We start from the raw sequence: 26,465 nt of genomic DNA, 5'->3' as shown, positions 1-26,465 counted from the left end.
TGGATCAAGGAACTTGATATCAAATCAGAGACATGGCGTCTGATAGAAGAAAAAGTTGGCTATGATCTACATACTGTGGGGTCGGGCTCCAAATTCCTCAATAGGACACCCATAGCACAACAGTTAATAACTAGAATCAACAAATGGGACTTACTCAAACTAAAAAGTTTTTTCTCAGCAAAAGAAACAATAAGAGAGGTAAATAGGGAGCCTACGTCCTGGGAACAAATCTTTACTCCTCACACTTCAGACAGAGCCCTAATATCCAGAATATACAAAGAACTAAAAAAATTAGACAATGAGATAACGAATAACCCAATCAACAAATGGGCCAAGGACCTGAGCAGAAATTTCTCAGAGGAGGACATACAATCAATCAACAAGTATATGAAAAAATGCTCACCATCTCTAGCAGTCAGAGAAATGCAAATCAAAACTACCCTAAGATACCATCTCACTCCAGTAAGATTGGCAGCCATTAGGAAGTCAAACAGCAACAAGTGCTGGCGAGGATGTGGGGAAAAGGGTACTCTTGTACATTGCTGGTGGGACTGCAAATTGGTGCGGCCAATTTGGAAAGCAGTATGGAGATTTCTTGGAAAGCTCGGAATGGAACCACCATTTGATCCAGCTATTCCCCTACTCGGTCTATTCCCTAAAGACCTAAAAAGAGCACACTATAGGGACACTGCTACATCCATGTTCATAGCAGCACAATTCACAATAGCAAGACTGTGGAACCAACCTAGATGCCCTTCAATAGACGAATGGATAAAAAAAAATGTGGCATTTATACACAATGGAGTATTACTCTGCATTAAGAAATGACAAAATCATAGAATTTGGAGGGAAATGGATGGCATTAGAGCAGATTATGCTAAGTGAAGCTAGCCAATCCCTTAAAAACAAATGCCAAATGTCTTCTTTGATATAAGGAGAGTAGCTAAGAACAGAGTAGGGACAAAGAGCATGAGAAGAAGATTAACATTAAACAGGGATGAGAGGTGGGAGGGAAAGGGAGAGAGAAGGGAAATTGCATGTAAATGGAAGGAGACCCTCAGGGGTATACAAAATTACATACAAGAGGAAGTGAGGGGAAAGGAGGAAAAATATAAGGGGGAGAAATGAATTACAGTAGAGGGGGTAGAGAGAGAAGAGGGGAGGGGAGGGGGGAGGGGGATAGTAGAGGATAGGAAAGGCAGCAGAATACAACAGACACCAGAATGGCAATATGTAAATCAATGGTTGTGCAACTGATGTGATTCTGCAATCTGTATATGGGGTAAAAATGGGAGCACATATCCCACTTGAATCAAAGTGTGAAATATGATATATCAAGAACTATGTAATGTTTTGAACAACCTAAAATAAAAATTAATTTAAAAAAAAAATAAAAGAGAGAGAGAGAGAGAGAGAGAGAGGGAGGAAGGAGAGAATTTTTTTAATATTTATTTTTTAGTTTTCGGTGGACACAACATCTTTGTTTGTATGTGGTGCTGGGGATTGAACCCAGGCCGCACGCATGCCAGGCGAGCTCGCTACTGCTTAAGCCACATCCCCAGCCCAAAAAATTATATATGTTCATATTAAACGCTGTATATTCTCTGTGGCTATCATGCCAATAGTGGAATAGATTCATATAAATGACTCTTAAAAATTAAATTTGCTTAAATCCTATGTAATAAATATGTCGTAGTATATTAAATATATTATTTTATAGTTGGATTACAGCTGTACACATTAAATTATATCCCCCAAATATAATTCAATAAACAAAAAACAATATGCATCAAAAAAGCAAAGCAGAAAACAAAATATCCAAGAAAATGGTTGGCTCAATTATCTTTCTGATTCCATAGAGAAAAACTATATCTGCAGTGATTCTTCTTTCTCCTTGAAAAACCTGATGACATGAAATTCATTTGGAAAACCAAAGAGGCCAAGAATAGACAAAGGAATCCTTAGTGAGAAAAGCAACACAGGAGACATGACAATACCAGACCTTAAATAATACTACGAACTACAGTAAGAAAAACAGCATGGTACTGGCACCCAAACAGGCCAGACAGAATACAAGACAAGAGACAAAACCACAGAAATACAGTTACCTCATATTAGACAAAAGTACCAATAATAAACATTGGAGGAAAGACAAATGCTTCCAAAAATGCTGCTGAGAAAACTGGAAATCCATATGTGATAGAATGAAAGTTAACCCCTACCTCCCACCCTGCACAAAACTCAGATCAAAGTGGACCTAGGTATTAGACCAGAAACCCTACACATATTAGAATAAAAGGTAGGCCCAATACTCCAACATAAAGGCATAGGAACTGACTTCTTTAACATACAGGCACAAGAACTGACTTCCTTAACAAGACCCCTAAAGTGCAAGAAGTAAAATCAATAATGGGATGGCATCAAACTAAAAAGCTTTTTTCACAGCAAAGAAAATAATCAAGAGCACGAAGAGAGCGCCTACAGAATGGGAGGAAATCTTGCTACCTGCCCCTCTAACAGATCACTAATTTCCAGGATATATAAAGAACTCAAAAACCTTAATACCAAAATAAAACTAAATAACCCAATCTATAATGGGCAAAAAAACTAAACGGTCACTTCACAGAAAAAATATGAGTGATCAACAAATATATGAAAAAATGCTCCACATCTCTAGCAAATTAAAACTATACTGAGATTTCATTTCACTCCAGTCAAAATGGCAATTATGAAGAATACAAGTAACAAGCTGAGTGCTGTAGTCCAAGCCTGAAATTCCAGTGGCTTGGGAGGCTGAGATAGGAGGATAGCAAGTTCAGAGACAGTCTTAGTAACAGCAAGGTGCTAAGCAACTCAGTGAGTTCCTGTCTCTAAATAAAATACAAAATAGGGCTAAAGATGTGGCTCAGTGGCCAAGTGCCCCTGAGTTCAATTCCTGGTATATATGTGTGTGTGTGTGTGTGTGTGTGTGTGTGTGTGTGTGTGTGTATGTATATGTGTGTGCGTATATATATACACACACATACACACACATATATATAAAGAATACTTGTAATAAATGTGGGTGAAGATGTGGGGAAATGGGTACAGTCATACATTGTTGGTGGGACTGTAAATTGGTGTGACCACTCTAGAAAACAGTATGGAGATTGCTCAGAAAACTTGGAATGGAGCCACCATTTGACTCAGCTATCCCACGCCTTGGTATATATCCAAGGGAATTAAAATCAGCATACTATAGTGACACAGATGCATCAATGTTTATAGCAGCACAATTCACAATAGCTAAACTATGGAGCCAACCCTTCAACAGATGAATGGATAAAGAAAATGTGGCATATATACACATCAGTATTATAGCAAGTAAGAATGATTTTATGTCTATTATGCTAAGTAAAGAAAATAAATCCCAAAAAACCAAAGGTTGAATATTTTCACTGATATGTGGAAGCTGACTCACAATAAGGGAGGGAGGGGGAAACACAGAAGTTCTGTAGATTAGATAATGAGGAAAGAAGGGAAGGAAGTGGGAATAGGAAAAGAGCAGAGTGAACCTAACATAATTTTCCTATATTCATATATGAATATACCACAGTGAATCCCACCATCATGTACATCCACAAGAATGGGGTCCTAATTAGTTAAAGATACATTCCAGGCTTGTATAATTATATCAAAATGGATTCTACTGTCAGGTATAACTAAAAAGAACCAATTTTAAAAAAAGAACCTGATGATAACTACAAATATTTTCTTGAGAAAAATGTACAAAATACTATGAACACAAAATCTGACACTCAAATTTCAGGAGCAGACTTCTGGATCCCAGCTTAGACACCTTCATAGTAGATAAATTGCATGGCTACAAAAAGATATTAAGTGATCTGTTCATATTGAAATATATGACTTCACTGAAGCTCTTTCACAAATTGAAGTTTTCTCTTCATTACAACAAAGGTCCATCACTTCAAAACCTTGAGTTTTTGATAATGTGGAAAAGAATTAATTCTAAGAAGAAATTCTATTATAAAACAAGGAAACAGAACAAATACACGAATTTCACAAATTAACTTATTTATATTGCTCACTTACGTAACTCCATTTATCCTTGAAATGAGAAAGAATCTAATAAACTAACTTATGCCCAGACAGAATAAATAAGGTAAAAAATAAAGAATAAATAATATAATATAAGAATAAATAAGGTAAAAAAATATTTGGTAGAAAGCTAAAAATAAGGCAATAGCTGATAGCAATCAGGAAGTAGGTGGGGAGTGAAGCTAAGATGTTCAGCATGAGAATTTGTCCCAGTATTCTGCAGGTTTTTTACAAAAGGGAGAAATAGTCAAAGAGTCTAAAAATATTAAGAATTCTACTAAAGCAACATTACAGAACATTATAGGTTCATCTTTCCTGGTCGCCTTCATATTGGGGTACACCTGCCACAAAGCCTACTACTAATTTTCTTAATAAGCAGCCCTGTCAGGGAGGTAAAGCAAAGCCACTCAGCAAAAGAATATTCCAAACAGCTGTTGTGACCTAAAAATGGGTCAGGAAGCAAGGAAAAGCAGTTCTCACAAAAGCATGCTTAAAGAGCCTAAATGGCACAGAGGCAGGGTGCACCTCCACTTTAGGTGCAGCTATCACTATAGGTGCTGCTCATACAGACCATTGGAAATTTCCAAAGTCAATTACTGAAGCAGGTCTGCACTCATTCTCTCATTGTTACAGGAATCATTGTGTTGGGCTACACTACCCTTTTGTTGGGACAAGATCCCATCCATAAAACTAATTGTATGTCTGGCATCAAAAATGTGAACCAGACTTCATCAGATAGACCTATAGTTGCTATGCTTCAAAAATGGGAGCAAAAACCTATCTGATAACCTTTGGTGAATAGCTGGAGACCCTGAATACACAGCAGCTGCTGAGGACTGAATTCATTGCTCAGGAAAGGAACAGCTGATAGGTCTCTGAAGAATATAAGCTAAATGAAACACTAGGTTAAGTGTGAAATGAAACATTTTTGTATTGTTTTGGACAAAACTTGCCAAATAATAAACCTTCCTGAAATACGTCAATTTTATTATACAAAAAAGAAAGTTAAAAGAAAAGGTTATTAAAAGAAAGGTTATTAATAGTTTAAAGAGAAGAATTTTCCCCTCCATGTGTTATCTATTTTCTTTTTGTCTTATATAGAAGGAAGTATAATCTGGCAGGAAAGTTACCAGTAGTGATGATACATTCTAAGACCCTGGTAGATGTCTGAAACTGCAGAAAGCATAGAACCCTATACATCCTATTTGTTTTCTATACATAAGTAACCTATGATGAAGTTTGTTTTGTAAGTTAGGCCAGTAAGAGGTAAACAATAATAACTAACAATAAAATTTGAAAATTAAAATATACAGTAATAAAAGTTATTTAAAACTTATAAATTTTTTATTTCTGGAATTTTCCATTTAATATTTTCAGATATCAGTTGAAGATGAGTAAATGAAACAAAGCATGGAAAGCAAAACCCACAGCTGAGGGAGGTTACTACAGTATTAAAGTTTCATGTTATTACAGTATTAAACTATTAGACAATTTACACTTTAGACTATGTTTTCCAAACCAGAAAATATTTTATTTGTACATTCCTTTAAATTCATATACAAACACAAACACACACACACACACAACCTGGATTCTTGAAGTCCTTTAAATCTCCATTTCACTGAATAAATTCACAAACTCCAAAATCCTAAAAGACTTACAGTGGAAATGGCATTCACCATGCCATTGGTGATCTGGTCTTGGCGCATGTGTTTCACAACGTCAAACTGGGCTGCTCTTTGTTTAGGAATCACCTGGTCTGCAATCTTCTTCATTTCAGAATTAAATTTTTTGAACAAATCTTCAAAAAGAAGAGATAAAAGCTAAAAGAAAAAAGAAAAAGAAAGAAAAGTATATGACGATTTTTCAAAAAGCAAAACAGTGTTGAAGACTGAACCCAGGACCGCCCACATGCCAGCCAGCACCTCTGCCACTGAGCTCTACACACCAACCACCCTTCAGGGCTGTTTCAATAAACTCTGAGGCTTTGTTTTTAAAATAAAAAAGACAAAGAAACTCTTGAAAATATGTATTTTAAAATTCAGTTTGATAGATACATACATGATTTTCTATGTGCCTCCAAATAATTTTTTTTATTCACGTGATTTAAATGGTCTAATTTAAATTAGGTAAACAACTGTTGAAGATTGTTTTAATATGTGAACAAAAAAGGTTAATAGATCTGTTTGTTTACTTTCACCTTTCCTTTTCATTATATTTAATAATTCTCTTCAAGATAATGTAAATTGTTAAGAAAATTGTTTTCTTTTAGTGTCTTCTGGAGTTACATAATTTTTTCTTTAGCCATTATTGCCAGAATTCCTATCTTCATCCCAGTGCCGGTGAAGACAAAGATAAAACCAATCTACAGCTTCTGCAATAGCCATCACTGAACTGCTTGCAGAACTTGCCTGGACTATGAACTCACTTGTATGCATTGTGAACTATCTGTTGGTGTAACGACTTGTGGTAATGTTGGGGTATTTATGCTGATGGTGTCATCGGTGGTACAATTTTTCCAAATGGAGCCGTCAATTGGCTTGGTGTAGCTTCCTCCCTTCTGCTTGTCATGATCGTTCAGCTAAAATTTGGGGGCCAACAGAGGTGAGGCAAAGAACCTCACCCCCCCACCCCGCCCCCACCGCCGTACAAAGACCTCTACACAGGTGTGGCTGTATACTGGACCGGTAGTCAGTGACGGGTAAGATCCAATTACAATGGTACCAATCTAAGATAACGGGTAAGGACCATATGTGCTATTGGACAACCTAAGGCAGGCACGTTCCCTAAGCCACATGCTTGTTATTTAAACAGAGAGGGGGAGATGTTGAGAGCCATAGCCGAAGGGGCCCCAGCAAACTTTCAGACTGCCAGCTGATGATTGGCTCACAATGGCCCCAGCAACATCTAGCTGATTGGCTCCTCTGCGGTGATGCTCATTGGAGATGCTCATTGAGCTGTTTCCCCGCCCTTTCAGACTACCAGCTGATGATTGGCTCACAGCGGCCCCAGTAACATCTCTGATTGGCTCCTCTGCGGGATGCTCATTGGAGATGCTCATTGAGCTGTTTCCCCGGCCCTTTCAGACTGCCAGCTGATGATTGGCTCACAGTGGCCCCAGCAACATCTAGCTGATTGGCTCCTCTGCAGTGATGCTCATTGGGCTGTTTCCCTGCCCTTTCAGGCCACGGAGCTGCTCATTGGGGGACTTTTTTGGCTCTGCCCACACGACCCAGCCAATCGGCCTCAAGAGCAGGAGGATTGTGGGAGGTGGAGAGGCTGGTGGTTGGGGGAGTGGCTTGTGGGAAGCCGGTGGTGGCAGTTGGGCTCTGAGGGTTTTTCCTGAGGAGCGGTTTTGTTTGGCATGTGTGGTTCTAAAAATAAAGATAGTTTCTTTTGACAAGTGGCTCCTGAATTGTGCCCAGCCAGACTGCGGCAATGCCTGACACTACAATGGAGAGCAAAGATGGTGAGATCATCCTGCACTCAGAAACACCTTTAAACTAGTCACTTCCAGTTGTTTAGACTTCACTGACTAGAGACCTAATTTTTAATTTTATAAATAAAAACATTCAAACCAATGTGTGTGGGGGGGTTACCAATAAAAAGTTAATGAAACTAAAGATGTAGAGCCACTTGAACTTTCCTGTAACACTGGTAAAAATGCAAACCAGTTAGAAAACAACCTGCCATTATTTACCCATCATTTATACCCAGTAGCTTCTCTCCTAGGTGTAGCCCCTACTACAGTAGTTCTCAAACTTTAGAAGGGTCATAACCATGCCGAGGTTACATGCCGAGGACTGTTAAAACACAAAGTGCTAGCCCCACCCTTAACAGTTTGTGACTCAGTAAGTCTAGGGTAGAGACTAATAATCTGCATTTCTAATAAGTACCCAGGAGAAGTCAGAGCAGCTGGAAGAAGGGGCACTTTAAGAATTAGTATTCTTAGTGACAAACCTACATAAATAAGGTGCCAGAAACATACACTGGAGAAAAGATAGCATCTTCAACAAATGCTGCTGGGAAAATTGGAAATCCATATGTTGCAGAATGAAATGAAAACCCTATCTCTTACCCAACAGAAAACTCAACTGAACATGGATCAAGGACCTACTCTGCACCTACTATAAGAAAAAGTAGGCCCAACATTCAAACATGTTAGCTTAGGACCTAATTACTCAACAAGACACCTAGAGCACATGAGCTAAAATCAGTAATCAATAGATGGGATGGTATCAAACTAAAAAGCTTCTTCATTGCAAAGGAAACAATCAAGAATGTGAACAGAGAGGCTGGGGCTCAGTGGCAGAGCACTTGCCCAGCATGTGTGAGGCACTGATTCGATCCTCAGCACCACATTAAAAAATAAACCAATAAAATAAAGGCATGCTGTCCATCTACAATTATAGAAAAAAAATGTGAAAAGAGAGCCTACTGAATAGGAGAAAATCTTTGCCACCTGCAAAGATAGAGCATGCATCTTCAGGATATATAAAGAACTCAAAAAACTTAACACCAAAAAACCAAATAATAAATGGGCTAGGAACTGAACAGACACTTTACAGAAGAAGAAATATAATCAATCAACAAACACATGAAAAAATGTTCATCATCTCTAGCAATTAGAGAAATGCAAATCAAAACTACTCAGTCAGAATGGCAATTATCAAGAATATAAGCAATAATAAGTGTTGGCAAGGATGGGGGGGGAAGGTATATTCATACATTGCTGGTAGGACTGAAAATTGATGCAACAACTATGGAAAGCAGTATGGAAATACCTCAAAAAACTTGGAATGAATCCATCATTTCACCCAGCTAACCCACTCCTTGGTTTATACCCAAAGGACTTAAAATCGGCATACTATGGTGACATAGCCACATCAATGTTCATAGCAGCTCAATACACAATAGCTAAACTATGGAAACAACTTAGATGCCCTTCTACAGATGAATGGATAAAGAAAATGTGGTACATATTCTTTATATAATAATGTACATAATGACGGAATATTACTTAGCATTAAAGAAAAATGAAAATTATGGCATTTGCAGGTAAATAGATGGAACTAGAGAATATTACACACTAAGTGAAATAAGTCAATTCCAAAAAAACAAAAGCTGAATTTTTTATCTGATAAGCAGATGCTGATTCATAGTGGAGTGGGGGAATAGGGAAGAATGAAGGAACTCTGGGTTTGTATACAGGGGAGTTAGGGGAGGGGTGGGGTTGTGGAGATGGGAAGGATGGTAGAAAGAGACACACATTATTACCCTATATACATATATGATTACACTACTGGAGTGACTCTGAACCATATACAGCCAGAGGAATGAGAAGTTGTGCTCTACTTGTGTACTATATATCAAAATGCATTCTACTGTAAAATTAACTAATTTTAAAAAAAGAATACAAGTAACAATAAATGTTGGTGAGTATGGGGAAAAGGGTACCCTCATACACTGATGGTGGGACTGTGTATCAGTGTAATCACTCTGGAAAATAGTATGGAGATTCCATAGAAAACCTGGAATGGAACCACCACTTGACCCAGTTATTCCACTCCTTGGTATATATCCAAAGGAGTTAAAATTAGCATTCTACAGTGACAGACACATCAATGTTTATAGCAGCTCAATTCACAATAGATAAACTATGAAGTCAAACTAGGTGCCCTTCAACAGATGAATGTATAAAGAAAATGTGGTATATATACACAACTGAGTATTTACTCAGCCAGAAAGAAGAATGAAATTATGGCATTTTAATTTATCCATATTAAATAGATAAACTAGAGACCATCATACTAAGTGAAACAAGCCAGTCTCAAAAAAGGCCAAATGTTCTCTCTGATATGCAATGCCCACCCCCGAAGAACAGAAGTTCACTGGATTAGTCAAAGTGGAGGGAAGAACAGGGAAGGGGATGGGAATAGGAAAGACAGTAGAATGGATATAACTTTCTCACATTCATATATAAATACATGACCAGTGAAACTCCATATCATGTACAATTACAAGAATGGAATCCTAATAAATTATACTCCTTGTCAAATATACCCAAAGAACTTAAAATCAGCACACTATGTCAAAATACACTCCAATGTCATATATATCTATCTAAAAAGAACAAATTTTTAAAAACTCACAAATACCTTTCACAGGTTAAAAATAATAAATAAATATCAGTGTCCTACAGAAATTTGTGTCTAATTGCATCAGGACATATACAATTTATTTGTAGCTGCACTATTTGTAACTGCTAAGAACTGGAAACCATAAAAATAATACTTAGACAAATTCTGTGGCAAATTCACATATTGGAACATTAATAAGCAATGAAAATGAACAAAAAATAACTAACCATGAAATCACGGCTGGATCTTAAAAACATGACACTGAGTGAAAGAAATCAGATATAAAAAGAATGTACATGGTATGATTTCTTCTGTATAACATTAAAAAAACAGCACAACTAAACTATACTGGGAAAGGGTAAGGAAACCTTTCAGCCTTGCAAAGTCCTGGAAGGCAAGGGGAACCTGCACTCAGAAGAAGGCAGAAGAAGTCCTTGGGGGTGGAAGAGGAAATCTCCCTTGTTCTCTCCAGGCTTTGCACCTAGTAATAAAAGTCTACCATAGAGCAGGTCAGCACAACCTCCTGGCACCAATTCCAGAAGAAGTACTATACGAGAGGGAAGCAGTGGAGAGCAAAATACCATCTTTCACTGGGTTAAGGGATCCTGCACTGATACATAGCAGGGGCTGGGTCCCACTGGGAAGGGGCAGGAAATGGAAAGCTGTCCATTACAAAATTGGGATACAGGAGAGAGTACCCATTCATACCACTCCTGTTCAACCCTGCAACAGGGCAGGAAAAGAAATACCAATATAAATATTGGGAAAAAAAGCAACAAAACTGTCTCTACATCAGATAACACAAAAATCAATGTTTATCAAACCTGCAAGCTAAGCTACAAGGCTGATAAATGAAAAGCAACTAGGTTTAAAACATTACTGAGAGAAATTAGAGAAAATCTCAGCAGGAGATACATAGCACATTCATGGATTAGGAGGCTAATATTATTTGGATGTCAATTCTCTCTAAATTTATATACAGATTCAAATGCAATCTTAATCAAAAGCTTGCAAGTATTTTTTTTAAGTACTTGTAAAAATGGATAAGCTAATTTTTAAATTTAAGAAACAGGTTAAAATTCCTAACTTTATAATGATACTCAGAAAAAGATGGGAAAAAAATCCTTGACTACTTATCTCTGGAGGAAATTGGAGACATAAACCATTATTCTGCAAACTGTTTTTTAAAAAACACTGTCCTTCCCACATAGATTATGTGCCAGGGTAACCAAAGATGTGATAATAAAACTATTCCTTATTTTAAAATTCCAGTTAATAAATGCATTAAAGTGAAAATATTAGAATATCCCCATTTTGTATGACCTAATGAAATAATAAATTGAGGAAATGATCATCATAAGCTATAAAATAAAACCATCAGGAAAAAAGTTAATGGGGAACATTACAATGGAAGAATCAGGACCCAAAACCTAAACCCAAAGATCAATTCCAATGGCACAAAAAAAGTACATACAACCATACAACCACATAATACTACCATCCATAAAGTGTTTAGAGAAGGGGTGCCAAACCACAGTAGCATTTAATCTCTAGATTTAATTGCTGGTTAATAAGAAATTCAGGAAAGAGAGGAGAAAAAACGATATGTATATGTGTTAAAAGACATCACGAGATTTATGTTGTGTCCAGGTGTTAAGAGTAATTTTTATTTTTATCTTATCATTGATTTTTAATTTCGTTCCATTATGATCTAACGCAGGATATTATCTCTATTCTTTTGTATTTGCTAAGGATTATTTTGTGTCCTAAAATATGACCTATTTTTGAAAAATGTTCCATGTGCAACTGAGAAAAAAAGTATATTCTGACACTGATGCATGAAATATTCTATTTTTGTGTTAAATCTAAATTATTAATTGTATTTTTTAGTTCTATAGCTTCTTTATTTCAGTTTTTGTTTAGAAGATCTATCCAGTGATGAGAAGAAAGGAACCCTTCCAAACTTATTCTATGAAGCCAATATCACCCTCATATAAAACCAGACAAAGATACATCAAGGAAAGAAGACTTCAGACTAATATCCTTGATGAACACAGATACAAAAATTCTCAATAAAATACCAGCAAATTGCTTACAAACACACTTTTAAAAGATAGTGCACCATGACCAAGTGGGGTTCATCGCTGGAATGCAAGTTTGGTTCAACACAAGGGAATCAACAAATACAATTCACCATATCAGTAGACTTAAAAGCAAGAATCACATGATTATCTCAACAGATACAGAAAAACTATTTAATAAAATACAGCATCCATTCATGTTTAAAACACTAGAAAAAAAATAGGCATACAATGATCAACATTTTAAAAGCTATATATGACAAACCCAAGGCCAACATCATTCTAAATGGAAAAAGACTGAAAGCATTCCCTCTAAAAAACATGAATAAGACAGGGATACCACTCATGAAATTCTTCTGGAAAAACAAGAGGCCAACCACTTCTATTTAACATAGTTCTCAAATCTCTAGCCAGAGCAATTAAGGTATACAAATGGGGGGGAGGGGCTAAAACTAGCTGTTTGCTGATAACATGATCCTATATTTAGAAGACCCAAAGAACTCCACCAGAAAACTTCTAGAACTCACAAATGAATTCAGCAAAGTAGCAGGATATAAAATTAACACTTACAAATCAATTGCATTCCTATACACCAATGACCAACTAGCTGAAAGAGAAATTAGGAAGACCATACCATTAGAAAAACCACCCCTGGGAATCAATCTAACAAAAGTAGTGGAAGACCTCTACAATGCAAATTACAGAAAGAAACTGAAGAAGACTTTAGAAGACAGAAAGACCTCCCATGTTCTTGGATAGCTGGAATTAACATTGTCAAAATAGCCATACTAACAAATCCAATACAGATTCAATGCAATTCCCATCAAAATTTTAATGACATTTTTCATGGAAATAGAAAAAGCACTCATGAAATTCTTCTGGAAAAACAAAAGGCCAAGAATAACCAAAGCAATCCTTAATGAGAAAAGCAAAGCAGGAGACATCACAATATCAGACCTTAAATGATACTAAAAAGCTATAGTAATAAAAACTGCATGATATTGACACCAAAACAGGCAAGACCACCAATGGAACAGAAGACAGAGAGACAAATCCATAAAAATACAGTTAACGCATATAACACAAGGTGCCAATAACATACAGTGGAGTAATGATGGCCTCTTCAACAAATGCTGATGGGAAAACTGGAAGTCCATTGCCGCAGTCTGGCTGGGCACAAGATCACGAGCCACTCAAACAGGAACAAACTTTATTTTTGAAATAGCCGCCAATACCACGTACGCGCCCAGGAAGATTCCTGATTCACACACGCGGAGTTCCCCTTCTCCTCCCAGAACCCCAGAGCAAGTTCCTCCCCCGGAACTCCCTCCTACTCCACTTTCCCAACCAATGGGAACTCTCCAGGAGTCCCACAGTAGGCCGAGGTAAACAGCAGGAGTCCGGTATCCATATGAATATAATTTTTAACATAATCATATCATCTCAATGGCTAGCTGGCATCACCTTTCAATCAAAAATGCCATGCATCATATTAATTGGCTGTGGCTCTTAGCAGTCCATATATAGTAGAATGAAATTTAATTTCTACCTCCCACCCTGCACAAAACTCATATCAAAGTGAATCAAGGACCTAGGTATTAGACCAGAAACCCTACACATACTAGACGAAAAGGTAAGCCCAACACTCCAACATACAGGCACAGGAACTGACTTCTTTAATAAGACTCCTAAAGTGCAAGAAGTAAAATCAATAATCAATAAATGGGATGGCATCAAACTAAAGTTTCTTCACAGCAAAGAAATCAATCAAGAACATGAAAAGAGAGCCTACAGAATGGGAGAGAATCTTTGCTATCTGCCTGTCAAACAGCATTAATTTCCAGGATATATAAAGAACTCAAAAAACTTAACAACAAAATAAAACTAAATAACCCAATTAATAAATGGGCAAAGGAACTCAACAGGCACTTCACAAAAGAAGAAATATGAACGGTCAACAAATATATGAAAAAATGTTCAACATCTCTAGCAATTAGAGAAATAAAAATTAAAACTACACTGAAATTTCATCTCACTCCCGTCAGAATGGCAATTATTAAGAATACAAGTAACAATAAATGTTGAAGATGTGGGGAAGGGGTACACTCATATATTATTGGTGGAATGTAAACTGGTGTAACCACTCTGGAAAGCAATGTGGAGATTGCTTAGAAAACTTGGAATGGAGCCACTATTTGACCCAGCTATCCCACTCCTTGGTATATACCCAAGGGAGTTAAAATCAGCATACTACAGGGACACAGCCACATCAATGTTTATAGCAGCCCAATTCACAATAGCTAAACTATGGAGCCAACCTAGGTGCCCTTCAACAGATGAATGGATAAAGAAAATGTTGTATATATACACAATTGAGTATTACTCAGCCACTAATAAGAATGACTATATGACATTTGCCTGCAATGGATGGATCTGCTAACTGAAGTAAGACAGTCCCAAAAAATCAAAGGTTGAATGTTTTCTCTGATAAGTGGAAGCTAACTCACAATGAGGATGTGGTGAGTGAGGGGGAGAATAGAAGTACAGTAGTTTAGACAATGGAGAATGGAGGGAAGTAGGGGGGGATAAGCAAAGGAAAGACAGTGGAAATAATCTGACAAAGTTTTCCAATATAACTATATGAAAATAACACAGTGAATCCCACCAGCATGTACATCCATAAGAGTGGGATTCTAACTAGAATAAGATATATTCCATGCTTTTATAATTATATCAATATGAATTCTGCTGTCATATATAACTAAAAAGGACCAATTTAAAAAAAAAAAAAAAGACACCATAGAGAATGATGGTTAATGATGGTTAATTTTAGGACTTAACCTGACTGCATTATGGGATTCCCACACATCTGATAAAGTAACTTCTAAGTATGTCTATGACAGTGTTTCTGGAAGACCAGCATCTGAATCAGAGAACTGAGTAAGGAGACCTGCCGTCCCTCAGTGTGGGTATGCACTATCCAATCTGTTGAGGATCTGGGTAGAAGAAGATATTTCCCTCACTCTTTCTGGAGCAGCCCCCCATCTGCTCCTGCCCTTGGTTATCAGAGCTCCACATTCTTCTATCTTTCAACTCTAGAACTTGCACCAGTGGATCCCCAGGTTCTCAGGTCTTTAGCCTCAGACTGAAGCTACATCACCAGCTCCCTTACTGGCTTCTGTGGATCTCCAGCTTGCAGACAGCACATTATGAGACTTCCCTGCTTTCATAATCAAGTGAGTCACTTTCATAATAAATTTTTCTCTCTCTCTCCCTCCCTTCCTCCCTCCCTCCCTCTCTTCCTCCCTCCCTCCTGTTTCTGTTTCTCTGATGAACCCTAATACAAGGATGTTATCATCAAAACCCAGAAAGTAGACAATTCTTAGTACAAAGGATCTACTTTCTTCATATACACAGATACACTCTCTAGATTTTAAAAAAACAAAACAAAATAAAAAATCCTTAAGAGACATATCAACAAATTCTATAGAAACAACATATATGGAGAAATCTAAATACATCACGAATCTTTGATGATAGAAGGTAACTGTTCTTTAAAAATTTTAGGTGCGAGTGGGGCATGATGGTGCATGACAGTTAAGTTCAGCTACTCTGGAGGCTGAGGCAGTAAGATTGCCAAGTTTGAGGCTAGCCTGGGCATCTTAGCAAGATGCTATCTCAAAATAAAATAAAAAGGACTGTGGATGTAGCTCTGTGGTATAGTGCTAGCCTGTATACGATCCTCAGTTCAAACCCTACTGCCACCAAAAGAAAAAAAAATTAAGTATGAAAACAGTGTTACGGTTTTTTTTTTAATTACCTTTTAGAGATACATTTCAAAGTCTTCTTAGAATGTGATTTGATATCTGAAATAATCATGTGATCTGGGAAATGGAGGCAGCATAAGAGGGAACTGAGGAGAATACAGATAAAACAAGTTTTCAGATGGATGTATGGGAGCTAATTTTACTATTCTATTTATGTACATGTTTAATTTTTAAATATTTTTAGTGAAAAAAACCTATCAAAAACCCCCAAAAGGATTTAGAAATAAATCTAACAAAAGAGGTACAAGGCCTTCATGAAGAAAATTAGAAATCTTTCTTGAAAGACATCAAAGAAAACCTAAATAAATGAAAAGAGCAAAATATTTATTATATGATTAAAATTTTAAGATTACAAATTTTCTCCAAATTTGATCTGCATAATTCTAATTTTAATGAAAATTAACAGACTAATTCTAAACTTTATATGGAAAAGCTAACACACACATAGCCAACATACTCACCTTTGAAAATCAAATGAAAACAGATTCCTTATTCAATTTCAGAAGAAATGAAGAACAAATACCAAAGGCCTTTTTAAAATATAAAGAACACAAACTATTGAAAGAAAGAGCTAATAAAGCTGACCACAAACTTGTAGATACTAAAGTACCAGAGTTAAAAAACAACAACAACAAAAAAAAAAACCTTAACCTGGGATAGGACATCCACAACACATACAATTGATTAAAAATTAGAATTCAAAATATACAAAAAAAATCTCCTTGAAACCAATAAGAAAAATGCAAATAACCTAAAAGGCATTTCAAGGAAAAGAACAACAGGACTGGTTAATACCAGATGGAAAAGGCTCCACCTTATCAGTGATATGAGGTAGGAAATATACAGTAAGACCAAAAGGAGATCATTTTACATCCACTCTACAGACAAAAAAATTTAACATTTGATACCAAGTCTTGGATAGAGATCATCAGGAACTGATATACAAATAGTGGGAAGCTAGTTTGACATTTTCCAGTTAGATTGAAGGTTTAACTCAGCTCCATGAACAGGCAATCCTCTTTGTAGAAACTCAAATATATGGAAGCCAGGCCAATATTAATTATTTTTAATATTTTCTTAAAATATATATTTTTATTTATGTATGGACTCAATGACTTTATTTGTTTTTATGTGGTGCTAGGATCTAATCCAGTGCCTCACACTTGTGAGGCCAGTGCTCTACCATTGAGCCACAACTCCAGCCCCAATAATGTTAATATTTTCAAAAAAGGGAAATGATGAAGTTCTTGGTCGATAGAATGGATAAAGTGATATTTACCTTATTCTATCTGCACACAATGGAATATAATACAAAAATGAAAAGTGAATCTTAAATCAAGAAAATAATAAACAAGTATTTTGAATAGTGGGAAGAAGAGAAAAAGACTAGAGTAACAAGTAAATAGAATGGTATTGATGATAATTCTTAAGTTGGGCTGGATAGTGACTTTGAGAGTGTTCATTTCATTTGTACCCTTCATAACTTACATATGTAATATATTTTAATGTTTAAAAAATCACACAATAAAAATTAAATGCTATTAAACAACAGTGATATATTTTAAATAGTATGGTCATGAAAGCCAAATCAATGAGATGAAACAGGAATTTACAAAAACAGTGTAAGATGGTCTGTTTCCAGAATTGTGTAATAGTTTCTAATAGATGGATTCCCCTACAGATAATAAAGTCTGGACAAAACATTTAAAACTCCTTGAAGGCACTAGAAGGCAAAAATTAAAGCATGAGTATCACTGAATGATACTGAATGAAGAACCAGAGCTAGTGGATTTGAGGAGGTGGAAAGTAAAGGGAAATCTCAGAAATGAGAGAACCACACAAAGAAACCCCTGAATTCTGTATATAAACTTTACCCAAATCTAGCTGACTCCTAAACTCCATACACATGGAAAGATGTGCCTCATGTACTCCAAAGATCCAAATACACGGTGGGGGAGTTGTGACTACTTTGATCCACAGGATAAGATGAGTGGTGGTGTGTAACTTTGAGGACTAGGCACTAAGGTCATGCAGTTTCTGTCTTGCTCACTCTCAGGAGTACTGAGCCACCCTGATACAACACTGGGAAAGGCCAGGTCCTCGCTGAACCTCACCTTCAGCTCTCCCTGGAGTCCCATAGCAGAATACTACCCATGACCTCCCTCAACAACACCCGAAACAGAAGTATCAAATAGCCAAGTCCTGCCTGAGCACTTGACCTGCAAAATCATGGAGTCTAAGAAAACTGGTTGTTTTAAGCCACTGTTTTGGGATAGCCTGTGACACAGCAACAGATAACCAGAACAACAGCTACATTAAATTCACAAAGAGGAAAAACTAAGAAAGTGGCTTACCAGAAATAAAAAATGGGCATACTTGTTTAATAATAAACATAATAGATATTACAAATACTAAATCCCCCTGAAAATTAACTGTACTAGCTAGCTCGTATTCTTTCCTTTGTAAGCATTATTTTTTTTCTTTACAGAACAAGAAAAAAAGCTCAATATATTTGTGATCTGATCTAAATTAACTAATAAAACATGACAGTACTATGGGGATATTACATTTATACTAATTATTAACATAAAGAAGAATTCTGATATTCATTGAAATTTAAACTAAAGATTTGCCAAATTCCATACTGACTACATTTGTGAACGTTTACAATGAACAAGATATTTTTTTTGATTCTCAATGAAGAATATATTCAAAGTAAATGAGTCTTCCCCTCTAGTTAGTACTGAAAAAGAATTTCCTAAATGGGATTAAATTTTATGCTTTTACTCCTTAAACTAGACATATCTTTCCATTTTTCTATTAAAACCAACTTTGCAGATAGGGGAGCTAGGATCTGGGACTTGAATTTACTGTTGGAGTGTTCTAAAAAGAAAACTTCCTCCTCTGAGAGCTTAATCCTTTCTTACAGTCAGACCCAGCAGTTTCACTCATGGAAAGAAAGAATATAGGAATGGAAGCAGGTGCAGAGGGGTGAGAGGGGATGAAGAAGCCCATTCCAGACACTTCCTGTGGAAACTGGCAAAAAGAACTTGAATAAGCATCCTGAACAGAATCAAATGCCCTTAACCTACACCACAAAAGCTCAGTTCTCTTTTAATTAGTTCCCTACACTTAGACACTTTTGTCTCAAATTATGACAAAGTTTTTTTTTTTGGATCCCAGCTGAATTTGTTGCAGCCACCTAATTCAAACGCAAGGAAATGTACCAAACAACTGAAAACTAAGAGCACAGTCAACAGAAAAACTGCCTCATTAATAAATTTCTCCACTCTTACATTTTCAATTTAGGAGACATAATGTTGTCCAGTTACCAGAGCAGTGAGAAATTACAAGGCCAAGACACACAAAAAAAACCACATTATTTAGGTCAAGAAGAAAATGATTAAAAGGGATGGAATGCTGGTGATAATATTGAATACCTTTCATTGCTAGTTTGAGGCCTTTCTGTCTGCTTAAGACCAGGAGCATTATTGAGCAAATCAAATTTAAGGAAAATATGCTGACAGCTCATCAATTGATTTTCAATGAAAATGCTAAAAAAATTAATAAAGAAGTTAAGCTGCTGAAATACAGTTTCACCAATTAGCTTAATGTCAGAGAATTCTAATTAGGCGTCTTGAGATTGCTATTTAGTGTTTAAGCCTTCAGAGTGCCAAATTCTCCTTTTCACACAAACTGGTTGCAAAATTAAAGACATTAGGCAGCCTTAATTACATTATCAGAACAGCTGGGATTAGGCAATCTCTGAAGTCAAGACGGCATTCTTTTGTCACAGGGTGGAAATCCCTGGCTTTCCAGGGTGCCGGATTTTGGTGCCATTCCATATCTCACCCATACAAAGCAAGCTGCATTAGAAACAAAAAAATTTGCAGACAAAGAATAGAGTAATGTGCAGCAAATAATGAACACATTACCGAAAAAGAAAAGGTAGGTGAAAAGATTAAGCCTGAAATCGGTAGGTTTTGCTAACACCTCTACTGGCGGCTGGCCTGCCAACCCTCTGGTGGCAGTAAGACTGAGGAAAAGCTCTGTGAACCGGCTGGGCCAGTGGAAACAACTCTGTTATCTAAAGCTGAAGCACATTTATACTCCCTCATCCCATGGGGTGTGAAATTAGCAGCTCTTGTTTTTACACATTTTTGCCAACACAATGCCTTTTATGCCTTTACATTGTTTATTAAGCTATGTTTTCTTGCACAAGGGAACCCTCTTCTTAATTCTAATTTCTTAAGCAACAGGATAGTCTCCTTTCCCCCTCACCCTACTCCATTCCTTATTCCTCTAGACAATCAACTTCTTTTTCATAGACTCATTTAAAGCATGACTTTTTTTTCCAATTAAAAAAGTTAAAAATTGGCATTGGTAGTAGGAAACCACCATCATAAACCCCAGCACTATGGTTAATAAGAATGTGATCAAAAGCAGACCTGTCAATCATCTGCTCTTACCAAACAGTTTCCCTAGAGTCCAGTAGACACTAATTTATCCCCAAACCAAAACTTGCTATAACTTCTTTTTGAGGGATTGAAACCACAGGCACTTTACCATTAAGCTACATCACTCCAGACCTCTTTATTTTTCATTTTGGGACAGGACCTTGCTAAACTGCTGAAGCTGGCCTTGAGTAGCTAGGATGACAGGTATGTGCCACTGCATCCGGCTACAAAACTTGCTATAACTTCTGAATTCTAATTCTTAATTTTAATTGTGGTAGTGTCTGCTGTTACCCCAGCTGCCACCACCTCTCATCTGGAATACTGCCACCACCTTCTAGCGTATCCATTCTTGTCTTGTTTGTCTCTAAATCAGATCTTTTAAGCTAAAATTCAATCATATCAGTCCCCTGATTAAACCCCACCGCCCGCCATTTTCTACTCCAAGTAAAACTAAATCCACATCCCCTTCCATGGCCTACAGGGCTCTAGATAATCCAGTCTCTGTCTATGTCTCCAATATTATCTCACACCTCACCTCACTCTCCCCAACCACGTTGACCCTTTTAAGTTTCTTTGGTCCCTAAACTCATTTCTGCCTTGGGAGATGTGCACCTGTTTGTCTCTCTTGATGGAATTTAATTCCCCAGGTTGCATGAGGTTGGCTTTTCATCATTCAAGTTTCTGCTTGAATATTTGAAGGCTTGCTAAAAATATTTCATTTTTTCCAGAAGACCTTCCCTGATTATACTGACAAAAGCAATGCTTTTCCTCACCATCAACACTCAAACACTTTATCAAGATACGATCCAAAATAACAAACATAACAAGAAATAGAAAAACATGATCCATACTCAAGAGGAAAGCAAATCAAAAGACTGAAACCAAAATGACAGAATTAGCAGACTAGGATTTTAAAGCAGACATTAAAAAATTCAAGGATATAAATAAAGGTATGGTTGTCATGTATGAATAAAGAAGACATTTCACTAGAGAAACAAGCTCTGAAAAATATATTCAAATGAAATTTCTAGAATTGAAAAATAGACCAAAAAATTAGCTGGATATATATAACAATATATGACATAAAAGAGAGCAAGTAAACTTGACAATAGATCAAGAGAAATCACCCAATTTGAACAGAAAAAAAATTAATTAATAGAACATCTATATCAAAAGTTCTAATAATTAGAGCCAGAAGGAAAGGAAAACAGAATAGAACCAAAAAAAAAAAAAAAAAGATATTTGAATAAAGCCCACAAATTTGATTAAAAAAATATTTACTACACAGGATAACAACAGAGGCAGTCACACCAAGGTACTTAAAAAAACCAAGGAAAAAGAAAACATGTCCATAACAGGTGGGTCTCTACTCTAGATCTTTAATTTAATGGTAATTTGTGATTCAAATGCTGAGATATAAAGTTTCAAAGATTATCAGATACTTGCTACCCAGTAAAAGGGATATATATATATACACTATCAAAATGAGATGGCATTTATGAGTTAGGGCTTAAAATGCGATTATAGACATTCTCACTAACCTACTTTTCTATCATGTTTCCATAAAGAGATAAAGCGGGGTTCACTTGTTTATTCTCTGTGTTCCACTAAAATATAAGGACTAAGAGTAAAGGAATCTTTTTCTGTCTTACTCTTATAACCAGTACACAGGAATATGCCTAGATCATAATAGTTGTTTAATACATATTTGTTAATTGAATACATGATATTAAAGTCATATTTCACTTCAAACATTACAGGGAATCAACATATTTAAAGAATTAATGTTGATTTTTCATAAGGAAATTCTTAAGCTGAAAATAAAGCAATCCTGTATGAAAAGTTTATATTTCAAACATGTGCAACCTATATTCCATTCAAATGTTTGTTTCTCCTACTTAAAATGAATACCAAACTAATTTTAAAAAAAATTATATGTATATATTTTTAGTTGTAGCTGGACACAACACCTTTATTTTATTTATTTATTTTTATGTGGTGCCAAGGATCAAAATCAGTGCTTTGCAAGTATTAGGCGAGCGCTCTACCACTGAGCCACAACCCCAGCACCCCCCGCAAACTAATTTTTATTAAAGGAAATAAGATTTCTGAGATAAAATAATTAATTCACCTGTCCTGCCAATTCCAACCGCTTATTACCATAATAGTCTCTGTCGTCAACTTTGTTATCTCCTTGGGCCAGAATAACTCTTCGGACCATCACTGCAGTATAGATGCATTTGGCTCGAAAATTGAATTCCTTAACCTGTAATTCAGAAATTATAGAAAAATTTAGAGACAATGTAAGCTAAAGCTAAATTTAAGATGCCTAAAGAATCATTATATCATTCAAATAAGAAAGCACTGAGTTGTTATGATTCTCTTGATTCAAAGAAATTCCACTAGTCTAGAAAGTTCGCAAGATGTAGATGGTAACTTTTTTTCTTTGTACTTAGTACCTGGACAACATTTCTTCAAAGATGGCCACTATCAACTCTTTCCCTTCTTGCCTATCTCATGCCACTCCTTCATTTGAGGTGGAGCTTATCATCCCCTTTGGATTGGCAGTGATTAGTCTGATGAACAAAATATAGCAGAAATTATGCCAAATCAGTTTTGGCCCCAGCTCTTAAATAAAGTTGCAATCTTCACCTCCTTTCCTTTTTCATAGAGTCCTGAGATATCACAAAAGACATCCAAACAGTATGGTGGGAGGAAAGGCCACATGTAAGTGTTTGAGGAGCTCTGATGAAAATGAGGGGGCCATCTCAGATGTCCAGTGGAGCCTCTGGCTCACTCCAGTCTTAACGGCTATCTATCTGCAACCTCATGAGAGGCCTAAAATGAGAAGTCCCTCTCCAATTTTAGGTGAAGCCCTGTAAACCACAGGAACCATTTCTCCAGGACTCTTCGGAGGCATACAGTGAGTGGGAACACTTATCTATCTAGTGGCTGTCATCACTTTTTGGTAGAATACCAGTAATTGTGGGATGTTAATATATGGATTATCTCCAGTGCTATAAAAACTTTATAAACCCCCGGAGCCTGAGTAGTGTGTAGAAGAAGAGGCAAGAACGACCCCAGACCAACCAAAGCCGCATGCCGCTGCATCCCCGCGTCCAGCGCTTGCGTCCCGCCACCGTCGCCACCGTTGCCCAAGAGAAAGGCTGAAGGGGATGCTAAAGGAGATAAAGCCAAGGTGAAAGACGAACCACAGAGAAGATCTGCAAGGTTGTCTGCCAAACTTGCTCCTCCAAAGCTAGAGCCCAAACCTAAAAAGGCCCCTGCAAAGAAGGGAGAGAAGGTACCCAAAGGGAAAAAGGGAAAAGCTGACGCTGGCAAGGATGGGAATAACCCTGGAAAAAATTGGAGATGCCAAAACAGATCAGGCACAGAAAGCTGAAGATGCCAAGTGAAGTGTGTGCATTTTTGGTAACTGTGTACTTCTGGTGACTGTACAGTTTGAAATACTATTTTTTATCAAGTTTTATAAAAATGCAGAATTTTGTTTTACTTTTTTTTTTTTTTTAAAGCTATGTTGTTAGCACACAGAACACTTCATTGTTGTTTTGGGGGGTGGGGGGAAAGAGCATATGTCACTAGTAGAATGTCTCCAAAGCTGGATTGCTGTGGGGGAAAACACCTTTCCCTTCTAGTTGTGAGAGACTTCCTCTTTGTTCCCAAGAGGAAGGGATTCCCTGATGTTGGCACACATAGCCACCTTGGCACAAATGCCTTGTGGTATGGAAAAACTCAAACTCATCTATATGTCCTCCTGTCCCTCTCTGCCATCGGCATAGACTTAACTCCCCTAAACTCAGACCTGTTGGGACCCGATTCCCAACGATTGGTTTTACTAGTGTGTGGGGCAATCTGGACTTTCCAGTGACGTATTGAGAATAGTGACCCTCAGAAGAGCAGCAGTCCCTTTTCTAGATTGTGGATCTTCATATTAATAATTTTTGCCATTTTCCTTTCATTTCCTGAAAGTCAGGGTCAGCTTGTGAAAAGTTATTAAACAACATACTAAATGTGAAATGTCAACCCTCACTCTAAACTTTCCCTATTCAGAGCATCAAATGAAGACTTCATTGGGTTTTATAGTGGCTTTCTGATTTTGGTAGTACATCCAAGAAGGGAGTTTGAAAGTTGTTGTATACTGTTAACCATTGTCTGCCCATGTCCTGCCTGAAATAACATGATTGTTTATGAAAAGTATCTTTAATAAAGCTGGATACAGTTTGAAAAAAATATATGGATTATCCAAAAGTGGGAGAGAAAGAAGTAACAAAAAACTTGAAATGCTAAAACAGAATTACTGTCAACAGAAGTCTTGGAGTTCTAACACTACCCTTGAAGGAAAGAGGAGTTTTGGAGCCAAACTATCCTATACATAAGAATCACCTGGCAGGGTTGTGGCGGGACATGTTAAAATACACAAACTCCTATCCTGGAGTTTCTGATTCAGATTCAGTAAGTACTGGGTAGAGTTACAGTACTTCTAGCAAGTTCCCAGATAATGGTGATGCTACTGGCAAAGGGAATGCTCTTTGAGAACTTCAACCCTCAAAGAATTTAGAGATCAGGGTATCAAGACGAAGTTCCTCTGTAGGCTACCCTCAAGAACATGGGCCAGAACTGCTAGATGTCCTTCCCATCGTTCTCACTCTTAGTGGATACATCTAAACCAGTGCTTTTCCATAATTTAGTTGTTCAGGTTCCAGCATTGAGAGTATTGTTTTATCTCTGTAAGAATTATTTATTTAATATTTTTAATCATCTTTAAACAACTCATTTCAAAGTAAGCTTCATCCTTTGTAATAACATATAAAGTCAAAAACCACAAAAAAAGGGATCTGCTCTTTTTCTTGGTACCAGGAATTGAACCCATGGGCACTTAACCACTGAGCCACATTCCCAGTCCTTTTTGTATTTTATTTAGAGAGAGGGTCTCACTGAGTTGCTTATAGCCTTGCTGGGTTGCTGAGGCTGGCCTTGAACTCATGATCCTCCTGCCTCTGCCTCCTGAGCTGCTGGGATTACAGGGGTGCACCACTGTGCCCAAGGGGATGTGCTACTTGCATTCAAATATATACATAATTAAATCAAAATGTCCTGTATCACATAAAGTCATCTTTTATATCACACTTAGGTAAATACTGTCCTAAACCATCCTGGAAAATGAAGGTCATTTTCCTGGTTCATCTAAAGTGACTATTCTTCAACACATTATGTATAAATAAACTTTCAAAATGGCAATTCAGTTTCAAACCATCTTTCCAATCATCCCAAAGAGCTTAAAATTCAGTTCAGACCAAAGCTTTAACATTAAGAATTTTCTAATTCTTTGGATTAGATCAAGGACACTCTGCAGTCAAAGGGCTGAATCAGGGACCTGTGTTGTATGCTCACAAGGTGTTTTGTGAATGTGCTCCTGTGGCTACTCTCCACTTTCACAGATCTCTTGATCTTCCAGCATTAAAATCAGGCTCTAAAGATAGTCTGCAACCCCTATATCAGATCATTCACGAAGGTACATATAGTAACTGATTTATAAAAAAGCAGCACATGTATTAAATGGGGAAGAGAGTGATTCTTGTCAAAAGGCCACATGTCAATATGGCTAATATGTTTAATAAGTTAATAAAAAAATAACTACTATGCACTAGTTCAAGGATCAGAGGTAGCTTCCAGTCCTCTGACCACTAATATGTGGGATGATAAGGCAAATCATCCAGCTTAATCGGCCAGGAGTCGTCTCTTGTCCAAGCAGATACCCTGGTCTCTTGCTTTGGCTGTGAGTGAAGAAGGTTGGACAACATAAATTTTAATATTCAAGGTTTAGGAGATTTATTTGTCAAA

The 26,465-nt window shown here is 36.9% G+C and overlaps 1 protein-coding gene and 1 pseudogene across 5 annotated transcripts in view; one reads left to right on the top strand and one right to left on the bottom strand.

The window, feature by feature from the left end:
* Polr3b (RNA polymerase III subunit B) overlaps nt 1-26,465 on the bottom strand; it is a 174,172-nt gene that overhangs the window by 110,216 nt on the left and 37,491 nt on the right. For 4 of the 5 annotated variants that reach the window (XM_077109324.1, XM_076855062.2, XM_076855063.2 and 1 more), the window contains exons 12-13: nt 22,735-22,869; nt 5,760-5,921 (exon numbers count right to left, since the gene is read on the bottom strand). In XM_077109324.1, the coding sequence (XP_076965439.1) occupies nt 5,760-5,921; nt 22,735-22,869 (297 nt within the window). The remainder of the gene's footprint in view (nt 1-5,759; nt 5,922-22,734; nt 22,870-26,465) is intronic. The other variant, XM_076855065.2, reaches the window with a different exon arrangement.
* On the top strand, nt 23,309-24,019 carry LOC143397372 (non-histone chromosomal protein HMG-17 pseudogene; annotated as a pseudogene).

This window comes from Callospermophilus lateralis, chromosome 4, assembly GCF_048772815.1.
Source record: "Callospermophilus lateralis isolate mCalLat2 chromosome 4, mCalLat2.hap1, whole genome shotgun sequence".
Classification (NCBI taxonomy): domain Eukaryota; kingdom Metazoa; phylum Chordata; class Mammalia; order Rodentia; family Sciuridae; genus Callospermophilus; species Callospermophilus lateralis.
The sequence above is the reverse complement of the archived record's forward strand: the minus strand, read 5'-3'. Positions and strand labels throughout refer to the sequence as shown.